Source organism: Eubalaena glacialis, chromosome 8 (assembly GCF_028564815.1).
Source record: "Eubalaena glacialis isolate mEubGla1 chromosome 8, mEubGla1.1.hap2.+ XY, whole genome shotgun sequence".
NCBI lineage: Eukaryota > Metazoa > Chordata > Mammalia > Artiodactyla > Balaenidae > Eubalaena > Eubalaena glacialis.
Window position 1 is genome coordinate 68,250,841 of NC_083723.1, and position 14,036 is coordinate 68,264,876.

Consider the following 14,036-nt stretch of genomic DNA (forward strand, 5'->3'; position numbering starts at 1 on the left):
ATGCTGGTAAATTCTTATGATATAATATTAGGGAGCCATTCATAATTATGTTTTTCGAGAATACTTCATAGCATGATAAAGTTTTTATGACATATTGTTAAGTGAGACAGTAAGATACACAAATTATGTTACCCCAGTAACATAACACATCGTTATAACACACACTCATGCATACAAAGAAAATGATGGGAAGAAAATTACTTTAAAATATTAAAGTAGTTAAAACTGGGTTAGGGGAATATGGATGATTTTTTTTCTTTGTTGTCTTCTATGTTGTCAAAAATCCCTTATAGTCTAATCAAATATATTTTTTTAATTTCCCTTATACAATAGAATCAAAATCAAAACCTTATTCTGGGATAAATAACTTATACTAAAGTTCAATCTTTGTTTAATCCACCATGGGGCTCATTTTAGCCTTTCTCCTTTCCATTTGTAACCCTCCTCACAGTGTGAAGTGCCCTGGGCAGTGCAGTTTTTAGGGGTGGGGTGGAGTAACGCCATCTAACTGATTCCTTGGCCTCCTACTCCGTCCTGCCCCTCCTACCCAACTCATCATACCCTATCCTCATGTGAAGTCATATATATGGAAAATCCCTAGAATTCCTACCCCTGGGAACTCCAGCCTGTGCCCTGGCATTGCCAGATTTTTCTAAGCTGGCTGCCTAATGGTGCAAATGAGTGCACATTGGGGATATACTAGGCAAAATGTCTTTGTGACTCACTCCCATCTCCTCCATCAATCTTTGCTGCATCAACTCCTCCACTTTCTCTCTCTCTCTCTCTCCACACACACACACACATACACACACACACACACACACACACGTAACTCTAGCTCTAGAACAGCACGATTCAAGAGCAATATAATGCAAGCCCCTAACTAATTAAAATTTTTCTATTAGCCACATTAAAGATATTAAAAGAAACATATGAATCTTAAGAATATATTTTATTTAACCCAACATGTCTAAATTATTACTATTTCAACATGTCATACATTTAAAAATTATTTAATGAGACATTTTATATCTGCTTTTCCATACTAAAATCTCTGCAATCCAATGTGTATTTTATATTTTCAGTACATCTCAATTCACACCAGCCATGTCTCAAATGCTCAGTAGCCACATATGGCTTGTGGTTATACTATTGGACAGCAAAGATCTGGAGAGATCTTTTCCCTCTACAACTTCTGTCCCATGTCCCTTAGCCTGGGGCTTCCGAAAGTGCAATGCCTCATGGTAGCTTTTGGGACCGGCTCCACTAGGACAGCTATCTACAATTAACCTGGGGCTTTAGAGGAAATTTCCTGTCACAGATTGTGACACACACCCCGAGGGAAATTGGGGCCTTTTGTGGTTCTGCCACCCAGAGTAGGCAGTCACCTATCTGACCTATGAATCTTGCCAGGGTGGGGACTGGATCAAGTGGAGGTCTGTTCCCTTATTAAAGGACACTTTGGAACTTAAGTACAGAGGCCATCACTGTCCTTAATCGATACCACCCATCCCACCCTCTCCAGAGTAAGAAGATTCCTCTTCTTCTACCTCATGTCTGAGATTGGATGGCTGGCTGACTGGCTGGCTGTCTAAGCAAATCAGGACAAGGAGAATGTTAATTGATTGAGCCTCTTCAAAATCAAGTGCGCTCATTTCATTGGTGAAGCAACTGAGTCCTGGAGAGGAGAAGTGATTTGCCCACGGTGGCACGGCTGCTAAGTGGCAGAATTGGATTGGAACTACAGATCTCCTGACCCTCAGTCCATTACATCAGGCCTCAGGTCACTTGTTTGCACAATGTTGATAGAGCTAATGAATAAGGTCACTTACTAGCAGAAATTCCAGGATCTACCCCAGAACTATAGGCCATTTACCTGCCCCACCTAGGTCAGTTTCCCTTTCCCCAGTCATCTTTTCACACCAAAGTTAAGAAAACAAACAAACAAATAATTACTCATCATGATAAGTGCCAAAAGGGCCAGAAACAGGATGCAGAGATAGAGAATAACAAGGAGTTTCCTGCTTCAGAAGGGAGGTCAGGGCAGGTCCCTGAGGACCTGAGGGATGAGAAAGAGGGTCTGGAAGAAGGGCTGGCAGAGTTCCAGACAGAGGGAACAGCAAGTGCAGAGGCCCTGGGGCAAGAAAACAGCCTGTAGAGGAACCAATGGCAGTCAGGAAGTGAGGGATGGGAGGACCTAAGAGGAAGGGTGGGCCATGTTACATGGAGTCTTACACAGAAAAGCTAGACATTCAGTTAGAATTGGATTCTCCTGCCTCTTTTGATACATGGTGATTTTCATTTTCATTTTAAATGTTGATGTTTAAAGATCTTCTTTGCTGCATTATGACCTTAAGAGAATTATCTCTGCCACCTGCAAGAGTCCTTGGGGGCTGAATGTGAGGACCTCTATTTCTAGCAGTGGATCCCTAATGGATTCAGGCGGTAGTGGCAGGAAAGAAGATAAAGCACCACAAAGGCTAGTGGCCCTGAAGCTGGACTTGTGATTGTGTCCAACTGACAAACAAGTTCAGACATGAACGATTTGATCCAATCTCTTCAAATTGGAAACTGAGAACTAACACTAATAGGTTGTTCTTAAATACTCAAGTGCTTTCATGTTCTCTGCCTCATTGGAGTTTCAGTCTCCAGCTTCGAAAGTAGATTTTCCAATCTTTGTAAATTGATTTACCTCCCTCTCTTCCCCCACCTCTATACTTCCCTACTTTTAAAAGGTTCTGAGACAGTGAGCCTAGGCATAAATAGTCTTAATTTGTGTGATAGAATGCTCTTAGAAGGAGTAACATACAATAGAATTATAGAATACCGGAGCTAGAAGGAATCTCAGAGGACAGCTGCTCTGACCCTCTCATTCTATTACTATTATTATTTGTAACATATTCCTATGTGCCATATTATTTATATACATTCAATTCAATATCTTAGCAACCTTGCAAAATGGGCGTTTTTATTTCTCTTTTACAGATCAGGAGACTGAGGCTCAGAGAGGTTGATAACTGACCAAGTGTTGCACAGCCATAAGTGGCAGAGCTGGGACTCAAATGGTCTGTCTGGTGTCTTTTTTTTTTTTAATAAATTTATTTATTTATTTATTTTTGGCTGCGTTGGGTCTTCGTTGCTGCACGCGGGCTTTCTCTAGTTGTGGCGAGCGGGGACTACTCTTTGTTGCAGTGAGCGGGCTTCTCATTGTGGTGGCTTCTCTTGTTGTGGAGCACAGGCTCTAGGTGCGCTGGCTTCAGTAGTTGTGGCACGTGGGCTCAGTAGTTGTGGCTCGTGGGCTCTAGAGCGCAGGCTCAGTAGTTGTGGTGCGTGGGCTTAGTTGCTCCGCGGCATGTGGGATCTTCCTGGACTAGGGCTCAAACCCGTGTCCCCTGCACTGGCAGGCGGATTCTTACCCACTGCGCCACCAGGGAAGCCCCATCTGTCTGATTTCTAACTCACCATGCTAGCTGAAGCTAGTTAGACAAACAGATAGAGAGATAGATTGATAAGGAAATAATAATAAGAGCCAGTGGTAGAATCTACATACTCCAACTTTTTTACATTGTGATTAGCTGTAAAGAAGAATACAAAAGAGAAATAACATCTCTATAGAGTTTTACTGTTATTGCTGTTGCTTTATTTTTTTAAAATAAAAACATAGGTCTCATTAAACCAGTTTTGGTAAGATTGTCTTATTGAGCATCTGATTTCTTCAAAGATTATAGAGCTCTTGATAGTTTCAGGAATTCTTGCAAAAGAAACTGCTGCACTGGAAACAATGCTGCAGGTGGCCAGGCCCGAAGAACTCATTGTATGAATCGCTGGCTGTTGTTCCTTCCTGCTGGTCAGACACTGGCGGACTGAAGCACCTGCCTCTTCTGATATGTCCCTCCTGAGTACACTGAGGGGCCAAGGCGGCCTGAGCTTGATTCGCCACTACTTTGAGTGCATTGCTGGGCCCAGAGAACCTCAGCCAGATTCACAAACACAGACTTGGACTTGGTGCAAGACCCTGAGGTTTTCTGCTTCTGAGCCATAGACACTGGGCTCATCCTCTTTAAAGACTTTTGATGTAATTCCCCCCGAGTAGTCAGTTTTGCTTTACTGGGATTGTGTGGGACTATGGTAAAAGGTACCAAATATTCGACTCTAAGAACTCTCATTTCTCTAGATTTGCTACACCAGTGAGAGCATTATCAGAACAAGGTGTGTTAGGCAGAATCATGGCTCCCCAAAGATGTTCACGTCTCTATCCCCAGAACCTGTGAATATGTTACATTACATGGCAAAAGAGACTTAAGGTAGCAGACGGAATTAAAGTTGCTAATTGCTATGGGCTAAATTGTCCCCCCCTCAAAAGTCATATGTTGAAATACTAACCTCTAGTGCCTCAGAATGTGGCTATATTTGGAAATAGCCACATTCTGAGGCTAAATGTGGCATTTAAATTGGTAATTAAGGTTAAGTGAGGTCATTAGGGTGGGCCCTAATCCAATATGACTGGTGTCCTTATAAGAAGAGAAGATTAGGACACAGATATGGACACAGGGAAGACCATATGTACACATAGGCAGAAGATGGCCATCTACAGCCAAGGAAAGATGCCTCGGAAGAAATGAACCCTGCTGATACCTTGATCTCAGACTTCTAGCCTCCAGAACTGTGAGAAAATAAGTTTCTGTTGTTTAAGCCACCCAGTCTGTGGTATTTTGTTATGGCAGCCTTAACAAACTAATTAATTGACCTTAACATTGGAAGGTTCTCCTGGATTATCTGGGTAAACCTGATGTAATTACAAGGGCCCTTAAATGTAAAAGAGCCAAGCAGAAGAGGAAATCAGGGTGATGTGATATGAGAATGAAACAGGAGGGAAGGGAGCAGGGCACAACTTTTAAAAGAATGACATAGAGATTCCATGGTGGTGCAGTGGTTAAGAATCTGCCTGCCAGTGCAGGGGACATGGGTTCGATCCCTGGTCCGGGAAGATCCCACATGCTGCGCAGCAACTAAGCCCATGTGCCACAACTACTGAGCCCGCACGCCACAACTACTGAAGCCCGTGTGCCTAGAGCCCGTGCTCTGCAACAAGAGCAGCCACTGCAATGAGAAGCCCATGCACCACAACAAAGAGTAGCCCTTGCTCGCTGCAACTAGAGAAAGCCTGTGCAGAGCAATGAAGACCCAACGCAGCCAAAAAAAAAAGAATGACATAGCCATAAGACATGACTAAAACTGGTTAAAACTAACTAGATCCAAAATGGCGGAAAATTTGAATTCCAAATTTGAATTCCTCCAAATCTTGAGCCTCATTATACACTCATTGTAACACATTAGCATCTAAATGACACATCCACCAGTGCCATGACAGTTTTGAGGCTGACCATCAAAGATCAAAAATCTGGAAATCTCTGCCCCTTCCCCAAAATAACTGGAATATTCCTCTCATTCATTAGCCTATGAAATTACCCACCCCTATAAAAACTGACAGCCCTGTACCCTGGGGCCGCTCTCGCCTTCTGAGATGGCCCACACTCTGTCTGTGGAGTGTGTTTCTCTCTAAATAAATCCACTTCTTACCTATCAATTTGTCCCTCACTGAATTCTTTCTATGACGAGACATCAAGAACCTGAGCTTCATGGACTTCCCTGGTGGTCCAGTGGTTAAGAATCTGCCTGCCAATGCAAGGGACATGGGTTCGATCCTTGGTCTGGGAAGATCCCACATGCCGCAGAGCAACTAAGCCTGTGCGCCACAACTACTGAGCCTGCACTCTAGGGCCCACGTGCCACAACTACTGAGCCCGTGTGCTGCAACTACTGAAGCCCACGCGCTCTAGGGCCCACATGCCACAACTACTGAGCCCGCATGCTGCAACTACTGAAGTCCACATGCCTAGAGCCCGTGTTCCACGACAAGAAAAACCACCACGAGAAGCCCATGCACCTCAAAGAAGAGTAGCTCCTGCTGCCCACAACTAGAGAAAGCCCGCGCGCAGCAACGAAGACCCAATGCAGCCAAGAATAAATAAATAAATAAATACATGCATACATACATAAATAAATAAAAATTAAAAAAAAAAAAAGAAAGAAACTGAGCTTCATTAAGTCCTGAGACCACGTGTGTGATCTCAGTTAAAAGACTGTGGTTCAAGTCCCAATCTGGGTTCTGGCTGGGTTCAAGTCCTGGCTCATGGGTTCAAGTCCCAATCTGGGTTTTGGCTGGATTCGAGTCCCAGCCCTGGGTTCAGGTCTCAATCTGAGTTGCACGGTTTCAAGAAGAGTTGGACCTGCTGTTGCCGGTTTTGCAGATGGTGAAGGAAGGTCATCAGCCAAGGAACATAGGTGGCTTCTAGAAGCTGAAGCAGCAAGGAAATGGATTCTCTCCTATAGTCTCCAGAAAGCAACACAGCCCTGCTGATACCTTTATTTTACCCTTTTTGAGCTTCTGAAATATAGAACTGTAAGATAATAAATTTATGTTGTTGTGGTTTTTTTTAAATTGAGTTTTGTTTATTTACAATGTTGTGTTAATTACTCCTGTACAGCAAAGTGATTCAGTTATACATACATATATATATATACATTCTTTTTTTAAAATATTCTTTTCCATTATGGTTTATCATAGAATACTGAATATAGTTCTCTGTGCTATACAGTAAGACCTTGTTGTTTAAACACTAAATTTGTGGTAACTTATTATAGCAGCAATAGGAGACTAATACTGTTACTGAATACAAGTTCATGTGCCTGATGCACAGTGAGGCCAAACAAACCAAAACATTGTTGTTTGGAGCAGAGAAAGGTTTATTGCAGGGCCAAGCAAGGAGAATGGGTGGCTCACGCTCAAAAACCCCTAACTCCCTGATGGTTTTGTGGGAGAAGTTTTAAAGGCAAATTTGGGGTGAGGGCTGCAGGGTGTGTGACTTTCTTCTGACTGGTGTTGGTGGTGAGGTAACAGGGAGGTGCTCCAGGAATCTTGTGCTGAGCCTGAAGTTACCATCTTCCACCTGGGTGGGGGCCTTAGTTCCTACAGGAGAACTCAAAGATATTGTTATGTATATTCCTTCAGGAGGAACTAGGACTGTGTTCCAAAGCTGTACTGTTGTTTCTTGACTGCTCCTCCCTTGTTTCTGCATTCCCTCCCTTCTCTGATTAACAACTGTTTATTTTTTTAATAAATAAATAAATAAATAAATTTATTTATTTATTTTTGGCTGTGTTGGGTCTTCATTGCTCCTCATGGGCTTTCTCTAGTTGTGGGGAGCAGGGGCTACTCTTTGTTGTGGTGCACAGGCTTCTCATTGCAGTGGCTTTTCTTTTTGCGGAGCACGGGCTCTAGGCACACGGGCTTCAGTAGTTGTGGCTCGCGGGCTCTAGAGCGCAGGCTCAGTAGCTGTGGCGCCCAGGCCTAGCTGTGCCACGGTATGTGGGATCTTCCCAGACCATGGTTCAAACCGGTGTCCCCTGCATTGGCAGGCATATTCTTAACCACTGCCCCACCAGGGAAGCCCACTAAATTTTTTTTTTTTTTGGCTGCATTGGGTCTTTGTTGCTGTGCACGAGCTTTCTCTCTAGTTGCGGTGAGTGGGGGCTACTCTTTGTTGCGGTATGTGGGCTTCTCATTGCGGTGGCTTCTCTTGTTGGGACTTCCATGGTGGCGCAGTGGTTAAGAATCCTTCTTAGCTTCTGGTGGTAGCTGTTGACCCTTGGTGTCCTTTGGTTTGCAGCTGTGTCACTCTAATCACTGCCTTTATCGCGTGGCTTTTCCTGGTGTGTTTCTGTGTCTTCTTATAGGGACAGCAGTCAGTGGATTAAGGGCCCATTCTACTCCAGTATGACCTCATCTTAACTAATTACATCTTCAATCTCCAAATAAGTCACATTCTGAGGTCATGGGGATGTGTTTGGGGGGGGACACAACCCATAACATGGCCCCTTCAGTCAAAATTCAGTGCCAGCTACTTTTAAACGGTAGGGAAGAGGGTGGTCTGGGGACAGACAGGAGGGACAAGTATGACACAAGTCACTTATTAGGAGGGCACCTAAGCCTGTCAGGACAAGACAAAGTAGTAGGTGCCCAGCCAACTTATACTTTATCCTTTCAGATGATGTTTCACATTGTTTATAGGTCACGTGGAAGTCAAGGAGCATCCTTCCTATTTCAGGGCTTGTGACAGTTTAACTTTTCAAAAATTTCACATTTTGAGGAATTCTAGAAGGAAGAAGAAAGCTTAATTAACTGAGTCTGACTCCAAATGTAAGTTGAAATACACTTTTATTCATATGTGGTTACATTTGCATCCATAGTGTGGTAGGTTTGGTGGGTGGACTAATGGCTCCCCCCAAATATCCACATCCTAATCCCTAGAGCCTATGAATGTTACCTTATATGGCAGAAACTTTTTTGCAGATGTGAATATGTTAAGGATATGGAGGTGGAGAGATTATCCTGGCTTATCTGGGTGGACCCTAAATGCCATCATAAGTGTCCTTATGAGAGGGAGGCAGAGGGCTATCACAGACAGAAGAGGCAATGTGAGGGAAGCAGAGTCAGAGAGAGAAGATGTTATGTATGCTGGCCTTGAAGATGGAGGAGGGGGCCATGAGCCCCTGGAAAAGGCAAAGAAACAGATACTCCCCTAAACCTTCTGGAGAGAGCACAGCCCTGCTGACACTTTGGTTTTAGCCTCTTAAGACTCACTCTGAAATTCTGACCTCCATAACTGGAAGAGAATAAATTCTGTTTTTGTAAGCCACCAAGTATGTGGTCACTTTGTTGAAGCAGCCATAAAAAACTTACATACAGAATGTGATTCCTTGTATTTAAATTCAAATATGACTCTCTCTACATACACACATAAAGACATCAAGACTTGAAGAAAACAATAGTAAGATGTTAACAGTAGCTAACTGGTGGAAGAAATGTGAGTGATTTTCTGTCATTGCTATGATTTCCTGAATTTTCCAAGATTTCTAGAAAACATCTACAGATTCTTGATTCTTTTTTCTATTTTTTTCTTTAAAAGTTAAGGAAATATTATTCAGTCTTTAAGAGTCTTGCAATTCTGACACATGCTAAAAAACAGATGAACCTTGAGGACACTATGCTAAATGAAATAAGCCAGTCACAAAAAGACAAATACTATATGATTCCATTTTCATGAGGTACCCAGAGTAGTCAAATTTATAGAGACAGAAACTAAAATGGTGGCTGCCAGGGGCTGGGAGGAGGGAGGAATGACAGTTGTTGTTTAATAGGCTTAAAGTGTTAGTTTTGCAAGATGAAAAGAGTTTTCGAGATTGGCTGTACTACAATGTGAATGTGCTTAACACTACTGAACTGTACACTTAAAACTGGTTAAGATAGTAGATTTTATGTCATGTATATGTTATCAACATTAAAATTTTTTTTAAAGTTCATTTATATTATAAAAGGAGAGCTTCAGTGATACCCTTAAAAATAGATATGCAGTATATGATGTGATCTTGGTTACATGAGGTTGTATTTTCTCTGCACCTTTTAAAATCCTTTACAGCAGCCAGGGCTACCCTGTAAGTGAGCTTTAGACTTGTCCCGCGCTATCCTTTTCTTTATCAGTTCTCCTGTTTTTGCTTTTGTCTTTATTCTTTCACTCCTTTCATGGTCTTTCTCTGCTGCCTATGAACACATTCGAGGCTTTTGGGTCTTTGTTAGACTTCTTGAGAGTATGTCAATAAATCACTCCTTTTTGAAATGCTTCTTTCTTTGGCTTTTACAACGTCATTTGTATATTTCACATACACTCACCTTACAGAGAAGAGGCACACACTTCAAAACACTCCTCCTGTATTACTGATGGCTGGAGTCTTTCTAACATCTACACCAGAGGCCACTGTGCAAGACTGGGTGAGTTCCTTTCTCTCTCCCACCCCCACATATAATCAGGCACCACGCTGACTAATTTTACCTCCTATGTGTTCCTCTAGCCCTATCCCATCTCTGGTTTCAGGCCCTCAGCCTGTCTTATCTGAATATTCCAATAGTTTGGTCATGCCCCATCCTCTACACTGGAAGCAGAGGGATCCATCTATACTGTAACCCCGGCCACACCACCTCCCTTAAAGCCCTTCAGTTAAGGTGCACACCCTTCAACATGGCACCCAACATCCTCCAAGACATGGTCCCAACCTGCCTGCTCAGACTCTACTTCCATCAGTTCCACAGCCTGTTACCTTTCATGACCAATCACTTTCATAACTTGTTGTGTTTCCTCAGCAATTTCTGGACCTCCTGCTTCTCCTTATTTTCTCTGGCTGGAAAACCGTTCCCCTCCACTTCACTGGACTGATGCACATCCACAGCTTAGGCATCATGTACTCTAAGAGGCTTCCCCAGTCCTCAGCGTGCCCATAGTGCCCTGGGAAAAGGTTGTCACCTTAACAGTTTATATGGACATTAACTGTTTGTGTGCTTGCTTTCCCACTAGCTCTTTAAGGGCTGGGACCATCTCTCAAGTCATTCTGGGGTTCCAACTCCTAACACAGTGCCTGGCATATAGTAGGCACTCAGTCAGTGTTAATTAATTAAAATGATTAGTAATAAACACTTTTGTTGATAGGTTATATCCATCATCCACAAAACATTTAAAGCCCTTTTCACTGATCACCATTGCCTTAATTATAAATTTTGGTAGCAGGGACAAATGAATGAAATTCTTATAAAGAGGAAGAAGACCTCTGGGGATTATACATTCGATTTTTCCATTAAAATTTTGACCTGTTTGTTTTAGTAGGGCCTATTTCTGGGCGTGTGTCTTTGACCTCTACCGCCCTGCTGTGCAGGGCTGAAATGAAGTAGCTCCATGTTCTGCACTACATACAGCTGTTTGGTACTTCGAGTTTGCCAGATCTGACCTAAAAGTAGACTTGCCAGAGGCATTATTTTGCTATTTCCGATCGACTAGTCAGTGCTTCGGGATTCCTTATAACAGAGAGGAGCCCCTTTGAAAGGTAACACCTGGCTACACACGGCACCAAGTGTAGTTCTCAACTTCCTCAGGCTGTGTGCCCCGCCTGTGGGTCTCGAGGGCCCTGGAGCAGCCCCGAGAAGGAGCCGAAGCCAACAGCTTCCCTCGTGAGGCCACCTGATCCCAAGAGACAGGCTTGCACCCCGCCACCGGCCCTCGGCCCCGCTGCAGAGGTCGCCGCTGCTGGACAGCGGAACCGGGGTCACGTGCGCGGGTCCAGTCCACCGCCCCCAGACCCGGGCCCGCCCCGTCAGAAGGGCAGAGGCCATCGGGATCACGCGCGCCCCGGCGGCCCTAGCCGGGCCCAGCCAATGGGCTGGCGGCGCCCGCATGACCCGCGCCGGCGGGAGGGCGTGGGGAGGCAGGCCGGGCGCGCACGCTGCCAGGCTGTATCGCCGCTCCCGCCGCCGTCGGGACGGGAAGTGAGCGGCCCAGACCCGCAGCGCCAGCGAGCCGGTGAGAGCGTCCCGTAGCCGCCCGCACCCGGTGCAAAGCATGGCGGCCGCCAAGGTAAGCGTCGGCCCGTTGGCCGGTTGCCCCGGGGGGCGCGAGGGGCCCGGGCGTTCACGTGCCGGGCTGGTGCAACCGGGAAAGCAGATAGAAAGGGGCGCGGGGCAGCTGTTCCACCTTGCAGCAGAGGGAGGAGGGAGGTGCCCGCCCCTCCCGGGCAGCACAGACGGCCGGTGAGAAGAACGGGGACCGGGGCCCGACCTTACAGCAGAAACTTTGCTGGCTGGACCCTCCCACTTGGCCCGGGCGGGGAGTCAGTGCCTGGCCTGCGCCCGGCGGGCTGAGCCAAAGCCGGTGAGGAGGAGCGGGCACGATTGCGTCCCGGGGCGGGGGAGGGCTCGGGGTCTGCACGTCCGCTCTGCCACCCCAGCTCACAACTGCTCCTGACCCTGGTAGTTGCTGACCCGAGCTGCTTCCCGGGGGCACAGTCCGCACAGAAGCCTAATCCCAGTAGGTTTCAGAGGCTCCGCCCTCCCACGGGTGGGGAAGTCACCTTGACTTCCGTTTTGGAGACTGCTTGAGAGAGTTGGCCTGCGCGTGTGTGCGTAAAAACTCCAAAGCACCCCCATCCCCCCAGGCCCCCCGCTTCTCGTCCTTCTCTCCGCATCTGACAACACTTACATACCGGCCTCTAAGCGTTTGAGAGGCTTCTTTTTAGAAATGACAAAACAGATTGTCTTGGGAGCCTGTAACTCCTGTGAAGTTCTACTTAAAAGGAATTCTGCGTAAGGTGACTCATTCACTAACCCAGAGGAAAGGCAGTTCCGACAGCTTGACCTTTACTCTTGTACCATTTCTTGAAACCTGGACACCATTTCAGTTTCTTTGGACTCCATTTCAACTTTTCTGGCAGAATACCATATTTAGTCCCAATCACTTGAATCATTGGAATTTATTGCTTTTAATTTTAAGTTCACGAAGGCAGCCTTTTAATCAAGCCTATACAACTTCTTAGCTCATTTTAAGTGCAGTGAACTTAAATATACCCAACATTTCAAACATTTGTCCTTAATCAAAACTCTGTGATAACCCTCAAGAGGAAAACATGGCCAACACATCATATTCCTATTTATTCCAGCAAACTAATCACATTTGCAATGGAAATTGTAAGCAGACAGATATATTTAAATGCTGTTCTATGACTTAAGTTTCTCTAAGCTTCCCGAAATCTGCAGGCTTTTCGGTGTTCCTAGATTATGTGGCCTAAGTGGCCTTTCTCTTTTCCTTAATGACTCTGAGTTCCATCCTAAGGAGTGTGCTCTGGGTATGCATGTGCAGACACATGGGTATGTATATAACTGTTTTAGTTAGATTCTCTGAGGATCACTGGGATTCATTTTTGGAACCTACATTAGCCCTTTCAAACCCAATAGCCCTTGACCTTTTCTTTGCATTAAATTTGCATGCAATCAGAGTACAAGGCATGAATTATGTTCCCTCAAGGTGACTTCTTCCAGGAGAGTAGGTGGGAGTAGATACCCATACTTTACTGTCATTTTTATGTCTGTAGATGAGTTAAATAATTTTACTTAATTTGGAGATAAAGTGAGGAACTTAAATTGAGGAGTATGCATGTAAATGGAGTATAAGACTGATTAACTAGTTTGAAATAAAATAAATGACATGGAAGGAGGTTTAACTTTTTGGTTGTATTTTTATTAAACTGTCACTTCATATCAATAAGTGCAGTTGAATTTTAGCCAAGTAGTGAGAGTCAGGGAAAATGAAACATTTCATTTTTACTCTTTGAGAACTTGTGTTTTTGTTTATTTATTCATTTAAACTTGCCTCTTTTCAGGATTTCTGATGGCTCATGTCATATATACATATATTTATAAACCAACAAGACATATCAAAATCAAGTCAAAGTAGATGAGAAAAACAGGATAAACGGAAAATAAGATGAAGCCAGGACTAAGGTTACTGGAAAATAAGGATGTATGTACTTGCTAGAGGTGACTGAATTTTCTAGCAGCCAAAGCAAAGAGGAAGTGATCCATGAGGTCAGTTACATGGGAGAGAGGTCTCCTTTTTCTGCTATCTGAGGGCAGTTTCTCCCCATCTCTTTTTATATGCAGTGAGCAAACTGCATTCAAAACTACCTCATGACCACAAATGTATGTTTGTGGATTCCATAAGGCCATTTCTTATAGTGTTTCTCATTTTAGCTCAAGGGCAGTAAATGTAGGTCCCCAAGTGAGCTGTGCTGGTCCACCTTAGTCCAAGAATACCCCTTATTTAGTTGCCTTTGGACTCTTATTAGGGTGAGGTGATTCTGTCCTCTATTAGGCAGTGCTGGGCAGCCCCAATTAAAGGCCATGCTCTTTGCTTTTTCCTGGAGCACAGATATTCCATATTGAACACAGAGCCATAGGCTTAGCAATCTTATCTGGGGGTAGGATTGACATCCCCTCGTAAAACTTGAGGAGCCTGACTAGAAGAGAATCCCATCTCAGTGGAGTGTCTAAGATTCTGGAGTGCCCAGAATCAGAAACTGGTCTTTTATTTATTCTTTTT

General features: G+C 44.4%; 1 protein-coding gene across 2 annotated transcripts in view; it reads left to right on the forward strand.

Annotated features, from left to right (window-relative positions):
- Positions 1-11,292: 11,292 nt before the first annotated feature.
- The window catches only part of SLC25A13 (solute carrier family 25 member 13), a 203,084-nt gene continuing 200,340 nt past the window's right edge, over positions 11,293-14,036 (forward strand). Inside the window, exon 1 of one of the 2 annotated variants that reach the window (XM_061197766.1) lies at positions 11,293-11,519. In XM_061197766.1, the coding sequence (XP_061053749.1) occupies positions 11,505-11,519 (15 nt within the window). In that variant the 5' untranslated portion in view covers positions 11,293-11,504. The remainder of the gene's footprint in view (positions 11,520-14,036) is intronic. The other variant, XM_061197768.1, reaches the window with a different exon arrangement.